General features: G+C 46.3%; 1 protein-coding gene across 1 annotated transcript in view; it reads left to right on the forward strand.

Annotated features, from left to right (window-relative positions):
• The first annotated feature begins 2,348 nt into the window (after window positions 1–2,348).
• The window catches only part of camsap3 (calmodulin regulated spectrin-associated protein family, member 3), a 253,651-nt gene continuing 238,334 nt past the window's right edge, over window positions 2,349–17,665 (forward strand). Inside the window, exon 1 of the mRNA XM_085971657.1 lies at window positions 2,349–2,900. Coding sequence (XP_085827783.1) covers window positions 2,771–2,900 — 130 coding nt within the window. The 5' untranslated portion in view covers window positions 2,349–2,770. The remainder of the gene's footprint in view (window positions 2,901–17,665) is intronic.

Raw genomic sequence — 17,665 nt, forward strand, 5'->3', positions numbered from 1 at the left:
CCCAGCTCTACCTCTACACCACCTCTCTCGTCTTTGGCCCCTCCCCCTCCATACCTCCGCCACTGACGATGCCCACCCAGCACTGGCCATTATCTCAGGCTACACCAGACGGTTCACACCCTTGGTGTCCGATTTGACCCCGAGCTCAGCTACCGGCCTCATAACCTCTCCATTCACAAAGTCCGCCTACTTCCCGCTCTGAAACATTGTCCACTTATGCCCGTACCTCAACTCATCTGCTGCTGAATCCCTCATCAATGCCTTTGTAATTTCCAGATTCTAGCAAAGCTGCCATTAGCTCCCAGTCTCTCAATACCTCTAATTTAAAATTGCCCATCCCTAGTTGACCTTGAGAAGGTGGCGCTGGGCCTTTTTCTTGAACCGCTGCCGTCTCTCTGGTGATGGTACACCCACTGTGCTGTTCGAGAGGGACATCCAAATTTTTGACCCAGCGACGATGAAGGAACAGCGATTTCTGTCCAATGCCATCCTGGTCGATCTCCCATTCTCCATAAAACTTCAGCTCATCCGAAACTCTGCGACTCATATCCTAACCCGTGTCAGGTCCCTCTCATCTGTGACCCCTGAGCTCGCTGACCTACATTAGCTCCCAGTCTCTCGATGCTTCCAATTTAAAATTCTCATCCTGGTGTTTAAAATCCCTTCAAAGCTTCACCCTGTTATGTTCATTAATAAATAGACATTCTTATTATGAACACAGCTAGCTTTTGCTAGTTACTTTATTGAGCACATGTGGACTTGTACAGCATCTTGTAGAGGCTTCCATCTTGACTGCTGCCTTGTGGGTAGCCTAGCCTCATGGGTAATGTAGTCTTAATATAATATATAGCTGGGTAGTGTAGTCTTATACATACAGCTATATACAGCTCTACGGCTCCACCTAGTGTCCACTATAGAATGACATGCTATTGATCACTACACACCCCTCCCTGTTTCTGTAACTTGCTCCGGCCATGCACCCCACCCCGCCAACTCTCCGTTCCTCCAACTCTGGCCTTTTTGTGCAACCCTTCACCCCACCCTTCGGCCCTCAGCCGCCTCGACCCCATACTCTTGAGTTCCCTCCATAATCCCTCCGTCTCTCCCGCCTCTCTCTCCTCCTTTAAAACCCTCCTTAAAACCCACCTCTTTGACCAAGCTTTGAGTCACCCCTCCTAATATCTCCTTCTTCAGCTCGGCATCCTTTTTGGACTGTGACGCGCCGAAGGATGTTTTGCTCCGCTGAAGGTGAAGTTGTTGTGGGTCTCGTCGGTTGTTCAGTGCAACAGAGAGCAAGAATTGTTTATTCATTCTCGGGATGTGGGCATCACTGGCAAGGCTGGCATTTATTGCCCGGCCCTAGTTACCCTATTTGATACAATCTAGGCCACTTCAGATGGCAGTTAGGAGTCAACTAGGAATAATGGTTACCTCCGAACTGGCCAGAGCATTGCTTTAAATTACATCGAGAGTAGGACAAGGGAACGCAGGTTGAAACTAGTAAAAGGCAAACTTAAGCCTAATATCAATAAGTTCTTCAGACAAAGCCTGATCAATGTGTGAAATGGACTCCCAGTAAAGTAGTGCAGCCAGGAATCATTTAAGAAATAATTGGATGCTGCAAAGGGTACGGTAGCTGTAAAGGGATGGGCCGAATGGCCTTCCTCATGCCAAACGCACTAGAGGGGAAATGAGGAGAAATTGCTTCACACAGAGGGTTGTTAAGTTCTGGAACGCACTATCTGAAAGATCAGATTCAAGAGGAACTTTCAAAGGGCCATTGGACATGTACTCGAAGAGGACTAAGTTGCAGGGTTATGTGGGAAAAAGCTGGTCCGTGGGACTAAATTGGAGAGCTCTTTCAAAGAGCTGGCACAGGCATGATGGGCCGAATGGCCCCCTTCTGTGCTGTTAGAATCATAGAAATTTATGACACAGAAGGAGGCCATTCGGCCCATCATATCTGTGCTGGCCAAAAAAAAACTATAAAGACTTGCATTTATATAGCGCCTTTCACAACCACCAGATGTCCCAAAGCGCGCTACAGCCAATGAAGTACTTTTGAAGTGTAGTCACTGTTGTAATGTGGGAAACGCAGCAGCCAATTTGCGCACAGCAAGCTCCCACAAACAGCAATGTGATAGTGACCAGATAATCTGTTTTTTTAGCAATATTGATTGAGGGATAAATATTGTCCAGTTTACCTGGAGAACTCCCCCTGCTCTTCTTCGAAATAGTGGCCATGGGATCTTTTACGTCCACCTGAGAGGGCAGACGGAGCCATTGTTTCTTTGAGAGGAACTGGGTCAATCAGTCAAAGACTTTGAGTCGAGATTGCACACAATGAACACACGCCTGGCTGAATCACAGGCAGAATGCAAAGGGGGGAGGCGCTTGTTCCCGAGTGAATGAGCTGGTGCTGAGGACGTGGACCTCTAGATGGTGCTGCGAGTGAAGGAGCAAGTCACCTGAAACTCATTGCGAAATGACGAGCTAGGCAGAACCAGCCTCCAGCTCCGGGGTGAGTCAGCGCAGTACCTGGATCCGAAAGCCGGCAGAAAGAGGGAGGAGGTAAGCGGCAGGGAAGGAAGAAAGAAAGGAATGAAATGAAAGCTCCTCATCCATAATGGTCTACAGTCCCCGGCACCAACGCTAAACCCAACCATCGCCCAGAGCGCAGAATCTGGAGGTGGAAAACCTGTTTTTACTTGTCTTAATCGTCTTGTTTTGACCCCCCTGACACTGCGGATGGCCGCTCGCTGCTCTTGCTATGGTCGATGTGGATGAAATGAGGAAGACTTTCCTTGTCCCGGAGATCAAGCCTTTGGATCAGTACGATTTTTCCAGAGCGAAGATCGCAGGAAGCCTGTCGTGGCTCCTGGCCAAATCCTACGGACCAGGTACATGACTGTAAAGGCAGCCTGTTCTCTTATTGTTTGTTGGGAAAGGTTTCTCTCTCTCCTCTCCTCTGTGTGTGTGTGTGGGAAGCCAATGCAATGCGCAACCGGAAGATGTCTCATTAAAACAAACCAACGGCATTGAACCTGTCCTGCGGTCCAAGACTCCTCGCTTGAAATAGAATTGGGGGAAGAGGGAATCCCAGTGTATCTTAAGCTTTCAATTTCCCCCAAAATGCCATTTGCTTGTTTTAAGGCGCCTTTGATCAGTGACCTGTGTGGTCCCCACCCTACCTATTTAATAAATAGCCCATTTTCTCTGCTAGACCCCCTCAATTGCTCACTGATTAATGGGCCATTGTTGCAAGCTCTCTGAATCCTCCTTGACCATTATTTGGGCCTTGTTGAATTAGAAGCAAAGCGCTAATTGTCTTTTTTTTTTAACCGGGCATTTTTGCAATGAGTTATTGATCCAATACATCCGAGCGGAATCATTAATTAAAACTGGTGAAGAGGATTAAGAAGCAACCCTGATTGGATTTCAAGTGTATGTGTTGTTTGTGTTTGTGTTTTTCTAATCTCCTCCCGGGCTCGTTGCTTGAAATGAAATGGACGTTTTCTCAAAAGAAAAGGGCTTTATTTTTGAAATCAGAAACTCCCTTTCAGCCGCGCCATGAATATATTTCACCGACATGTCGAGCTTTAATTGAATTGTACAAGGTGTTATGTGTGTGTGTGTGTGTGTGTGTGTGTGTGTCAGTTTCAATGGCGAAATTGACAGTTGCCATCTATGAACCAGTTGGGATTGGAATGGGTTTCCCAAGTAAGTGATGATGAGCAGGTTGGGATCGTTGTGTTATTATTCCACATTTAATTTAATCCCTTTTGGCGGTTCTTCAACCCGTGGCTTCCCCTTCCCCCCCGCCCCCCCCCCGACCGCGAGTGCCACCCTGGTATTGTTCAAACATCGCTTGTAAATTGTAGTTTGATCGTGACTCAAGCCAATTGGTGATGTGTAATGAGTTACTTGTTTTTTTAAAGGCATTGGAGTGTTTTTTATTCCACAATAATTGTCATGCAAAGGAAAGATGCAGTGTAGTATGTAGAATAAAACACACTAGGAGTGTTTTGGATGGCCTGAACCTACTGGGAGGATCTGAACAGCGAGAGTGAGATTGGGTAAGGTTTATAATTGACACTAGGCCACTAGATTAGGTCGCTCCCTGTAATCACTCCCTGTTCTTATAAACAAACCTGTGCTGTTCCAGGTTGGAGGAGGGAGGAGAGGGTCAGTTTTTCAGCTGGCACTGCCATCCCTACACTTCAAGCTCACGGTGGCTGAGGATGATGTTTTAGACAACAGTATTATTGATTTGTGGTGTTACTGTAGATCGATCAGCCATGATCTCATTGGATGGCGGAACAGACTCGAGGGGCTGAATGGCCTCCTGTTCCTAGATGACCACACAAAAGCTCTGTGTGCCCTACATTATTGTATTACTATATTCAACAAATTATGATGTGCTTTATGATCCAGCGTATTTGTATTCTGTCTTGTATGTTACGAGCGACATTTAGTGTAGAAAGGGTTACCTGGAGGAATCCAGTGAGTTGCTGGATCTTGTTAAATGTGTAATCCTAAAAGGTTATTTTTAGATTTTTTTTGAAGGAGGGGGCAGTAGGTTTTGGTCAAGATTCTGAGGGAGCCCCTCATTAACAAGAAGATGTCAGATCTTCAGGATAATGGTTCTCCATCTTCAGATCAGATACCCCAGTTAATCTCCCAGCTGAGAGATGGCATCTCTGACTATGCAGTTTAACCAACTACTCCAATGCAGTGTTTTCTATATTCCTCGGAGTATAGATTTTCAGTGAGAAGGAAACCGGGGCGAGCCCTGGCCTTGGGCCCTCCCTTTTAATTATGTACAAATAGGGCGACAGAGATAATTACCAATTTATTAATTGTGCCAATTGTAATATTTAGTTCTGACCAAGCTTGTGCACATATCTATAATTGTGAGCGAGGATTTCACCAACCTTGCCTGAGCCACAGCCAGGGTCTGCAGTCAATTGCATGTGATCTTCGTATCCCTGGAACATGTGTGTTTGAAAGTTCTCTGGGGCTCTGTAATCTCCAAGCTGCTGTGGTGTTGAGCCTGATCAGCTGGAACCAGTTACCAGCGAGTGTGTTGAGGCCAGGGACCGGCACTGTCAGATTCCACTCAATGCTCTAATAGGAAGATGGTAAGGGTGATGTTCAGGAAGCATGAGGTCAAATGGACTGACCGGTTTAGATGAAGACCCATCTTGTGATGCATGTTGGTTCAAAATCATGATCTGATTTTTATGCGCTTAATCTCGTCACCGCTTTGAATTTGGCCGTGTATATCGGTCATTCGGTCTATCATTTCAAATGTGAGTGGGTAGCACCCTCGCCTCTGAGTCAGAAGGTTGTGGGTTTCAAGTCCCACTCCAGAGACTTGAGTGTCAGCTGAGATTTATGTGCTCCAGTGCAGTGCTGAGGGAGTGCCGCACTGTCGGAGGTGCCGTCTTTCGGATGAGACGTTAAACCGAGGTCTGGTGTCCTGGGCCAATATTTATCCCTCAATCAACATCACTCAAACAGATTATCTGATCATTATCACATTGCTGTTTGTGGGAGCTTGCTGTGCGCAAATTGGCTGCTGCGGTTCCCACATTACAACAGAGTACACTTCAAAAAGTACTTCATTGTCTGTAAAGCACTTTGGGGTGTCTGGTGGTCGTGAAAGGCGCTATAGAAATGCAAATCTTTATTTCAAGTCTTTCTTCAAGGGAAGTTTCATAGTCAGTGATGTTGTACATCAACACTGACCATAACCAACTTTAATGTTTTATAGACACGGATTCTCAGTATACATTGAGTTGGTTGTTGTACTTGCATACAGAAACTAAGTACGACAGAATCAAACAGAATTGCTACTCCCCTCCATGGGGAACAGTCAGAAGCTTGGTTGGGTCTGATCTCAAAGTTCAAGATCTGACCCCAAACTTCTCCAGGTTCTGATTTTAGCATTGGGGAGACCAAACGCAGATTGGGTGACCGCTTTGCGGAACACCTCCGTTCAGTCCGTAAGGGGGACCCCGAGCTCCCGGTGGCCTGTCACTTTAATTCACCGCCCCATTCCCACTCGGACCTCACCGTCCTTGGCCTCTTGCACTGTTCCAATGAAGCTCAGCGTAAGTGCGAGGAACAGCACCTCATCTTCCGATTAGGCACTTTACAGCCTTCCGGACTCAACATCGAGTTCAACAATTTCAGATCATAACCTCTGCCCCTTTATTTTTTAATCCACACTTTCGTCTGGGCTTTTTTTCTTCCCTCCCACAGGGCGGGCAGTTCTTCATTCTGCCAGCGCCATTCACACTTCATCTCGAGCCATGCTTTATTCCTTGAATATCTCTCAATGTCTCTCAATCTCTCCTGCTTTCTATCCCATCTCTGACCTTCCCTTTTGTTCTTTCATCCCCTCCCCCTTTTCCCAGCCCCTAAACTTGCTTTGAAATCTATTCCCTCTTCCTGCTTTTTTTCCAGTTCTGACGAAGGGTCTTCGACCTGAAACGTTGACTCCATTTCTCTCTCCACGGATGCTGCCCTGGCCTGCTGAGTTTTTCCAGCGTTTTCTGTTGTTATTTCTGATTTAGCTTTGCCACATCTTCTCAACCTGCACCCGAATTGAAAAGGGTTCATGTGCTGCTTTTGCAGAATAGAGTGTTGCCCTGTCGCCTTGGCCCTTTTCTACCTTGCTGTCCTTTTCTCTTGCCTCATTTCAATATTCCGCTCTGGTCTTGGCAAGGGGGACGGTTCATATTTTCCTATGGGGGATGAGTCAGGCCAGGCTCCTCAGTGTTGGCGAATGTCTCTCTCTTTTTAGATTATTGTGCAGCTTTATCAACACAAAGCAGAATGGGTCGCTCCTGAAGACTAAACAGAAACAGGCGAAAAAAATGCAATATTGTATCCAGACAATCAGTCGATGCTGCTCGTACACCAGTTCCCAGTGAGCAAGTGGGAGCTCTGTACAAATGGTCCTGATAGTCAGTACAACATGTTTTGTATGTGATTGTCTATCTGCAGTGCAAGCTGTTTTAAAGTTGGAGGAAGAGGGCAGAGTGTATTTGATTAGTCAAATAGTGGAGGTGGAGGAAGAGACACAGATATTCATGTGCAAATTTTCAAAGGAAATTAAATCACCAAAATTAAATTAGATTGGGTGACTGCTTTGCGGAACACCTCCGTTCAGTCCGTAAGGGTGACCCCGAGCTTCTGGTCGCCTGTCATTTTAATTCACCGCCCCATTCCCACTCAGACCTCACCGTCCTCGGGCTCTTGCATTGTTCCACGGAAGCTCAGCGTAAGCTCGAGGAACAGCACCTCATCTTCTGATTAGGCACTTTACAGCCTTCCGGACTCAATATCGAGTTCAACAATTTCAGATCATAACCTCGGGCCCCCATTACATTTTTACTTATATTTTTTATCCACACCTTTGTTTTGGCCCTTCCCTCTTTTTGTTTCTCTCCCACATGGCAGCTGTCTCCCATTCTGCCAGAACATTTCACACCTAATCTAGAGCCGTCTTTTGTCTCCACTAGTCCTATCACCATCTCGTCTCGTTTTGAATACCTCTTAATGTCTCTTCACTTTTTTGTTCTCTCCCAGCCCTGCCTTTTAATCTATTTCACTTCCTGTGCTTCTTTAGTCTTGACAAAGGGTTTCGACCCGAAACGTTGACTCTATTTTCTCTCGACGGATGTTGCCGGGCCTGCTGAGTTTTTCCAGCATTTTCTCTTGTTATTTCACCAAAATTAAATGTTTGGTGTTGGATTGAGAACGTTTGGGACCAGCATTCCCTAAACTGAACACGGTGTCCCCCCGTCTCGGGGACAAGCTGTAGATGTGATTCTCCATTGGTTCCATACATCGTATGTATGAGAACAGCAGCTGAAGAGAGAAGGGATTGAGAGAGATTGTGAGCAAGTGTATAGGTGGGGTTAACTTCTCAAAAAAGCAACTTTATTTGGAGTGCGGGCGATGCTGGCAAGGCCACATTGATTGCCCAACCCTAGTTGCCCTGTGACGGCGGTGGTGGGCTTCCTTCTTGGTTCCTGGTGATTGTATAACTGAGTGGTTTGTTAGACCACTTCAGACGGCATTAAGAATTGACTTAGACTGGTCACCTGTAGGTCAGGCTAGGTATGGGAGGCGGATTCCTTCCGCGGAAGGGCATGAGTGAACCATTTGAGATGTTGCGACAATCCAGCAACTTCATGGTCACTGTTTCTGGTGCCAGCCCACAAATGACCAGATTTATTGAATTCAGTTAGTCAACCTCTGTGTTGCTGTAACCACTGTACTATTGTGGGGGGGTAATGGTCTTTCCCTTTTTTAATCTTTACAAATGATTATGAACTTGCTCAGATCATGTTAAGTTCCTTGTAGTGTCCTGTTTTTTAATTCATTCACGGGATGTGGGCGTCGCTGGCAAGGCCAGCATTTATTGCACATCCCTAATTGCCCTCGAAGGTGGTGGTGAGCCTCCTTCTTGAACCGCTGCAGTCCGTGTAGTGAAGGTGCTCCCACAATGCTGTTAGGGAGGGAGTTCCAGAGTTTTGACCCAGCGACGACCTTAAATGCGTCTCTTCCTCCAATCTTAAAACGGCTTGCAGTACAGATAGGAAATCACATGCAAAATATTTTCTACTGACTGTCGAGACCATTTTGTATGAAGGTGATGGGAGGAAGATTCATCATAAATGCCACAAAGGCAAAGGATGCGAAGCTGGTGGGTAGAATCCACCGGTCTCCGAGGAGCATCACCTTATGAATGCATATTGTGCCAGGATTGTTGCTCTTGGAGCAGAGCAGGTTAAGAGGAGAATTAATCGAGGTCTTCAAAATCGTGAGGGGGCCGGATCAGTGTTTGGATGCGCGGCCCCTTTATTCCATTTTAAAAGCCAGTGAGCTGGCCTGCGTGGGATCTCCAGACTACTGGGCAGCCGAACAGCTTAACTGGAGCATTGGTCAGGACCCGGGAGGGTCTGTAACCAGAGGACACAGATTTAAGATAATTGGCAAAAGAACCAGGAGGAGATGAGGATTTGTTTTTCTGCAGCGAATTACTATAATTTGGAATTCACTGCCTGAAAGGGTGGAGGAAGCAGATTTCATCGTAACTTTCAAAAGGAATTTGGATTAAAAACTTGAAAACGAAAAATTTGCAGGGCTGTGGGGGAAAAGAGCAGGGGAGTGGGACTAAATAGACTTTTCAAAAGAGCTAGCACGGACACGGTGGCCCGAATGGCGGCCTCCTGTGTTCTATGATTCTACGATCTGGATCTATGATGATTAGAGTTCCTGGTTAATACAGATGCAGTGTTGCTGCCAATCACCTATATGGTGCACATGCCATATCCGATCTTTGTGTTTTGGTTCTCGATTGACGGCTTCATAGCCTGAATCTGAGGATAAATGTGGCAGGCGTTGCTCTGGTTTGCTTCCATCATCACCTGTGCGAATCGCTCCACCGCGAGGAACATCGAAACATAGAAGATAGGAGCAGGAGTAGGCCATTCGGCCCCTCGAGCCTGCTCCACCATTCAATGAGGTCATGGCTGATCATCCAAATTCAGTACCCTGTCCCTGCCTTCTCCCCATATCCCTTGATCCCTTTAGCCTTATTAAATATATTCAAGAAGGAGTTAGATATATTTCTTAAGTTGGCCCAGGATGTTCCCGATGGCAGGGGAGTCCAGAACCAGGGTCACAGTCTAAGGATAAGGGGTAAGTCATTTAGGACAGAGATGAGGAGGAATTTCTTCACCCAGAGAGCGGTGAACCTGTGGAAGGCAGTTGAGGTTCACCGCTCTCTGGGTGAAGAAATTCCTCCTCATCTCTGTCCTAAATGACTTACCCCTTATCCTTAGACTGTGACCCTGGTTCTGGACTCCCCTGCCATCGGGAACATCCTTCCTGCATCTAGTCTGTCTAGTCCTGTTAGAATTTTAAAAGTTTCAATGAGATCCCCTCTCATTCTTCTAAACTCCAGTGAGTATAAGCCCAATTGACCTGATCTCTCCTCATACGTCATTCCTGCCATCCCAGGTATCAGTCTGGTAAATCTTCGCTGCAATGACGATGTGTTCTTGAGTTAAAAGTACGTCAAAAGATGTTTTCAAGGAAAAACAAACTGTTTTAAAGTAAGTGATTGTTAGTGGATTTATTCTTGCTTCTGAATAATTTTAGTTTCTAAGGAACATAAGCTAGTAGTTTTGAGCTTGAGCCATGTGGTGTGTCAGTGCTTTGTTCATCATCCGTTCCAAGAGCTGGCGGATAGGGTGGGCAGATCCAATTACGTCTAGTGCATTCCCTGATGGTAGAAGACTTCATGGTTCATCCCGACACCCACTATCCCAGATATGTCCTGCATAAGATTGAGTTTTGGTTCACTGGAGGCTTGGGGAGGGCGTTGGGAGGTGGGGCGAATCTAACCATTGAAATGAGCCTGAGTAGAACCTACTGGGAAGTAGCTTGAATTGTAACTGTTCTCCTTTTGTCTTGATGAATATCTTTCTTCCTGCGCCCCAGAACAATGATTTGGGGGATCATCTAGTGATTTTTTTTGTGAAAGATTTATTAAGGACCATGTAAGTTTCTTGGAGGGAGACCTCTGCAGTGAGATCCTGCTGTTACATTGAATCAGGAAATTAAAAGCATCAATGAGAAATCCGCTGGATTATAGTGAGTCAACTCCTGAAGGGTTCCTTTGCTCCAGAAATGCTTTTTGGGGAATTGATCCTGAAGCAAAGATTCTCTGTATTTCAATAGCCTACAACATGGTTTGAAGGATGTTGACTGACTCTCCATTTGAGTATCGTGTGCTTGTGATCAAACTTCAGGATGGAGGGTAACGAGGCCACAATGGTGACCATTCCCTTCTCCCACGTGGTCACAAGTGTGGCTGTAGCTGGCTTCCACACTGTCCACGGTCTGTTGTTGCACTGGCTACAACAAATTGTAGTTATATACAGTAGTGCCTTTAACGTAGTAAAACGACCCAAGGCGTTTCACAGGAGCGATTATCAAACAAAACTTGACACTGAGCTAACTCCTGTCTCCGGTTTCCCTGGAGCTAATTTCAAATAATACAGAAATACCCATTCTATGATATTTTGATGCCTGTAAGAATATGTGCTACATCAACTGAAGGTACGGCCTGTGCTCGTGGAAAATATCCTGAGGCTTCTAAATTGCCCCAGTTGTCTACCTAGATCATCCTGGTTTAGCCAGTCTTGTTTAGTCTTCCCTGACCTGCAGAACCAGGATTCGACACGAGTTGGGCTTTGATTGTATTCATGGAATCATAAAGCACTGAATGAAGCCATTCGGCCTATTATGCCTCTGCTAGCCCATTCTGCTGAGCTATTCACTTGGTCCCTTTCTCATACCTGTTTTATAAAAAATTTATTTTTCAAATAGCTTTCCAACTCCCTTTTAAAAGCTGTTGTGAGTTCTGCTTCCACTATTGTTTCTGATGGAGCGTTCTATGTTCCTACTGTGTTTTATATATTAAAAAATTCTCCTGACTCCTCTTCTGGTGATCTTAAATTTATGACTTCTCGTTAAAGACTCGCTGACCAGTGGAAATAATTTGTGCTTTTATTTACCTCGTCAAAACCCTTCATAATACTGATCTCGTCATAACCTTCTTTGTTCTAACAAAAAGAGCCCCAGTTTCTCTCGTCTCAGGAGAAACACTTTGAATTCAATCGCCCATCAGAAATCGGAACATTTTGTGGCTGGTATGCATAGCTATTAAAATGTAATTGTAGCGCTGGTGGGGAAACCGCCTCCTTTTCACAGCAAACAGCGTCTATCTCTCGACGATAGCAAAATACTGCGGATGCTGGAAATCCGAAATAACAACAGAAAACGCTGGAAAAACTCAGCAGGCCAGGCAGCATCGGTGGAGAGAGAAACAGAGTCAATGTTTCAGGTCAATGACCTTTCGTCAGAACTGGAAAAAAGCAGGAAATGGAAAGCAAGTTTAGGGGCTGGGAAAAGGGGGAGGGGCTGAGAACAAAAGGGAAGGTCAGTGATAGGATAGAAAGCAGGAGAGATTGAGACATTAAGAGATATTCAAGGCGAGAGGAGGTGGTAATGGGGCAGGTTAAGGAACAAAGGATGGCTCTAGATGGAGTGTGAATGGCGCCGGCAGAATGAAGGACAGCTGCCATGTGGGAGGGAAGAGAAAAAAAAGGGCCAAACAAAAATTGTGGATAAAAAGAAGAAAATATATATATGTGATAGAGGCCGAGGTTATGATCTGAAATTGTTGAACTCTATGTTGAGTCCAGAGGGCTGTAAAGTGCCTAATCGAAAGATGAGGTGTTGTTCCTCGAGCTTACGCTGAGCTTCCGTGGAACAGTGCAAGAGGCCGAGGACGGTGAGGTCTGAGTGGGAATGGAGCGGAGAATTAAAGTGACAGGCCACCGGGAGCTCGGGGTCCCGACTTACGGACTGAATGGAGTTGTTCCGCAAAGCGGTCACCCAGTCTGTGTTTGGTCTCCCCAATGTAGAGGCTTCTATCTCTCTCTGTCTTCCCCGCCCCTGCACAACTGCAATCATTTTGACTTGACAAAGCCAAGAGTAATTTTACTTGTACTTCTTACAAATCTAGTATACTGTATTCGCTGCTCACGATGCGGTCTCCTCTACATTGGGGAGACCAAACGCACATTGGGTGACCTCTCGGTCCGCAAGCGTGACCCCGAGCTTCCGGTGGCCTGTCACTTTAATTCTCCCCTCCACTCCCACTCTGACCTCTCCGTCCTCGGCCTCTTGCATTGTTCCAACGAAGCTCTACGTAAGGTCGAGGAACAGCGCCTCATCTTTCGATTAGGCACTTTACAGCCTTCCGGACTCAACATCGAGTTCAACAATTTCAGACTATAAATTGGCCCCTGTAGTTCATCATTTATTTATTTATTTATTTATTTTCTCTTGTTTCCTCACATGGTAGCTGTTAATGTTGCTGCCATCATCCTCCACACCTCATCTAGAGCCATCTTTTGTTTCTTAACTTGTCCCATTACCTCTTTGTGCCTCGCACCATCATCCCTTGTGTCAGTCAATCTCTCCTGCCTTCCATCCTATCACAGACCTTCCCTTTGTTCTTTCCTCCCTTCCCAAGCTTAAAAATCTCTTCTCTAACCTTTTCCAGTTCTGACGACGGGTTGAACCCGTCACGTAGACTCTGTTTCTCCTCTCTTCGATGCTGACTGACCTGAGTGTTTCCAGCACTTTCTGTTGTTGTTGCAAGAGTAATTGAGACGTGGGACTAGGTTTCTGACTCCTGTTCTCCTTTAGTTAGGCTTTTTACTCCCATAACAATGGGCCATGTATTCCACTACCGTAGCCACATCTCCAATAATTATTTAGTGCACTTTGCTGCTTGTAGGCAAAGGAGCAGATAAATCGTGGGAAGGGATTAAACAACAAAAGAAGGTCCTCAGCCTGTTTTCTTTAAATTAAGCCAGTAATCTCGAGTCTTGATTTGAATGGTAAATTAAACTAACCAGAAATTCCCTATTGAACAGAGCTTGATCTTTGATGCCTCTTCAATCAGTGGGTGTATTTATGCTATAAATACTAATATTCCACGCTGTCTCATGTTTCTGAATTGCATAAAGGTACGTAAACGCCAGATGTAGCCTTACCTTCTTTCTATCCTCCGTGTTGAAATTGGGTTTAACGGCACTGTCTCCTGCTCCAACTCATTCTTTCTCGAGACCTTAAAATTGTGGAATTTCTTGTCCCGCACCTCTCCCCTCCTCCCAAAATCTTCCCTTCCTGCAAGCTTCAGTCTATTAAAACCAACAGTTGCCATCACCTAGCTCCTTGTATCTCTCTAATTTAGCTCATCTCCTTTTGGTCGTCTTTTCAGCTCGGTGCAGACCTGTGCTACGGACCTTGGCTGTTCTACTTGACTTATCAATTTAGGAGAAAAATGTATTTTGACTCTGCCCTTTGATTTGAGGTCATATGGCACCACTGAGATTGTGTGCCATTTTCTGCAGTGATTCCGTTTCAGTTGTTTCCAGACTTGCTCGTTGTCCCAGTGGAGAATGAGTTTTGTTTAAAAGCCCTTAGCCAAGGAACAGGTTCCAGGCCAGTGTCGTCCTTTTTTGAGGGGGCAGGCGGGGAGGGAATGGTAGCTAAGTGAGGTCCAGGTGGTTCCAAGATGACAATCCTGGTGCTGGAAGATCAGAACCAAGATGGCCCTCAGTAATCCAATGCCCGAATACCTGGGGAGGTCTGCAGTACCTCTAATTGTTGGTGCCCGGATCATTCATGGAATCTGGAGGAGTAGACATGTCACTGGGTTGGGATTCTTTCCATTTGACTCTGAACAACCCTACAAGCCATTGGCCAAGGTGGTCCTAGCTAGCCGAGCGGCTCCAGTAAGCCGTATGTGAACTCCTGCTGCACGCACTCTGGGGCAGACCTCAATCTCTTGCTCTGTCGCACTACATCTAAGCTTTTTGGAAGTGAAAAGGGCTTAAATTACACTCCTTCCCAACGATTACCCCAGATCATTGAGAGAAGATTTGCGAGGCACTGTTGATCATTGAGGGCATCAGTGGAGGTTCGTGAGGGACCAGTCGATTGGAAACTGGCTAATGTGATGCCCATGTTCAAAAAGGATGACAAAAAAGATCAGGGTAGGGACATTGCAGTTGGCCTCCGTACCTGCGGGTTAGTGAGTGGCAAGAGATCCAGCTCCCTCTCCCGGTCATGGAGCCCGCTGAGGTAACGGAACACTTGGCACCTGTACCTTGACGTGCAGTTGTTGCAATTGGCTTCAATATTCCTAGGCGAGAAAAATCAGCCAGGGTTCCTGCTCCAGGAGGTGGATGTTGGGTTGAAACGAGATTGAGGTAGGCTGTGCTGCCCTTCATGCTGGAATAGCTCGCCGCCTGATCAATGGAGAGCAAGTTGGCCAAGGCAGTCCGGCGAGCATCCATGGAACTGGAGCCCAGCAAGTGTCTGGACCTTCGAGAAAGGAGAGCTAAGATCTGGTGTCCCTTTATTCACCAGGTGGCTCATTGTTTCCTGATATACCTATCAATTCATCCAATGAAAAGCGACGAGTTAAGAAAGTAACTATAGGTTTTTATTGGCTAAATAACACAGCCCACCCTCGTGGGTGATCGGATCCAACAAGGAGGAATACCAGCCAGTCGACCACCTTTATACCTGGGCAGGTAGGTGGAGCCATGGGCGGAGTCAGCAGTGGTCAGCCCAGGTATAACAGCGTGACAAGAGGCGACCTCGTATAGTGATACAACAGTGTGAACAGTGATAACGATATAACAGTGCTAACTATAGTGTAACGATAGTGAACGATAAAAGTGGTTTACCACATTTCCTATCTAATCCCTCACCCAATTACCTGCTCATTATCACATTGCTGTTTGTGGGATCTTGCTCTGCGAATATTGGCTGCCGCCTTTCCTACATCCCAACAGTGACTCCACTTGGAAATAGTATCCATGATGTGGAGATGCCGGTGTTGGACTGGGGTGGACAAATGTAGGAAGTCACACAACACCAGGTTATAGTCCAACAGCTTTATTTGAAATCCGAAAGCTTGTGATTTCAAATAAAGCTGTTGGACTATAACCTGTTGCTGTGTGACTTCCTACATTTGTCCACTTGGAAAGTACTTCATTGGTTGTGAAGTTTTGGGATGTCCTGAGGTCGTGAAAGGCGCTGCATAAATGTAAATTCTTTCTTTATTGCCGACATCAGTTTAATTAATCTTGTACTTGCTGCTTTGCGAGCAAAACTGAGACGAGAAGGTCTCAGATTCAATCCCTAGTCTGTGCTGCTCTCAGCCGGGGCAGGAATTGGCGTGCAACAACATTACCTCCGGTGGCTTTAAGCTTGGGAACAATTAGCCGAAGTCTTGCTGCTGATCACTGTCCAGCGACCCGGGTGTGAGCACTCACGCATGGATATTGGGCGAAAAAAGAAGACTTGCATTTCTATAGCGCCTTTCATGACCACTGGGCGTCCCAAAGCGCTTTACAGCCAATGATGTACTTTTTGAAGTGTAGCCACTGTTGTAATGTAGGAAACGTGGCAGCCAATTTGCACACAGCAAGATCCCACAAACAGCAATGTGATAATGACCAGATAATCTCTTTTTTGTTATGTTGGTTGAGGGATAAATATTGGCCAGGATGCCGGGGAGAACTCCCCCTGCTCTTCAAAATAGTGGCCGTGGGATCTTTTACGTCGACCTGAGGGGGCAGACGGGGCTTCGGTTTGACGGCACCTCCAACAGTGCAGCACTCCCTCAGCACCGCACTGGAATGTCAGCCTAGATCTTTGCGCTCCAGTCTCTGGAGTGGGACTTGAACCCACGACCTTCTGACTCGGAGGCGAGAGTGTGCTGCCCACTGAGACACAGCTGACGCCAGTGAGGACAGGGTCTGGTTGTGTCGTGTTGCCCACCATGGCTAAATAGTCCACTGACACTCTTGACCTGAACGGCCATTTGAGCGTGGCTGAAAACCTTGCAGCTACGCCTAAGCCCGAAACCCTTTGGAGGGGAAGAGGTAGATTGGAAGAATATTTCTTGTGGATAAGGTTCAGAGTGCTATCCATGACTTAGGAATCACAGAAATCACAGAAACCCCACAGTGCAGATAGAGGCCATTTCGGCCCATCGAGCCTGCACCGACACATATCCCACCCGATCCCCGTAACCCCATGTATTTAATCCCCCTAACACTAAGGGTCAATTTATCATAGCCAATCAACCTAACCCGCACACGGCACAAGGGTGGCCTGGCCTTGCATCTACCAGCAGCCTGCTAACATGCAGCAATAGAGGAGTTAAAGCATTAAAGCTTCTCCATTACCTCACAGCAATGTAATCGGATTCCACAAATTTTAAAATTATCTTGCGAGGAAATAAGCAGTTCGGCTGTGAGACTCTTGTGAGCAGCCGTCACTTGTAGAGACCACTCTCCACATCAAGCCCTGAGCTATAGGGTTTAATGGGCTAACTCAATGAACAGGAGAGAATTGTTTTTTTTTAAAAATCCCACAGTCTTGGAACAACTGGAGCTGTCTGGAAAGCTTCTTAATCCCCACATGTGGTTGTGACAACCATTGAACAGCAAGTGAGTTTGCAAAAACCCCGTTGTACTTTGAGTAAAGAGAACGAACTTGCATTTCTATCGCGCCTTTCACAACCTCAGGACGTCCCAAAGCGCTTTACAGCCATTGAAGTACTTTTTTGAAGTGTAGTCACTGTTGTAATGTAGGAAACGTGGTAGCCAATTTGCGTACAGCAAGCTCCCACAAACAGCAATGTGATAATGACCAGATAATCTGTTTGTGATGTTGGTTGAGAGATAAATGTTGACCAGGACACCGGGGATAACTACCCTGCTCTTAACTTTAGGATAGTGTCAGGGGACTTTTTTTGCGTCCACCTGAGAGGGCAGATGGGGCCTCGGAAACCATTTCCTCCGGAAGACTGTATCTTCGACAGTGCAGCACTCCCTCAGCGCTGCACTGGAGTGTCGGCCTGGATTTTTGTGCTGAAGTCTCTGGAGTGGAACTTGAACCCACAACCTTCTGACTCTGAGGCGAGAGAGAGTGCTGCCACGTAAAAGATCCCATGACCTTCTAGAGCAGGGAGTTCTCCCTG

This window comes from Somniosus microcephalus, chromosome 31 (assembly GCF_052327205.1).
Source record: "Somniosus microcephalus isolate GS21.2 chromosome 31, FLI_Smic_1.0, whole genome shotgun sequence".
Classification (NCBI taxonomy): Eukaryota; Metazoa; Chordata; class Chondrichthyes; order Squaliformes; family Somniosidae; genus Somniosus; species Somniosus microcephalus.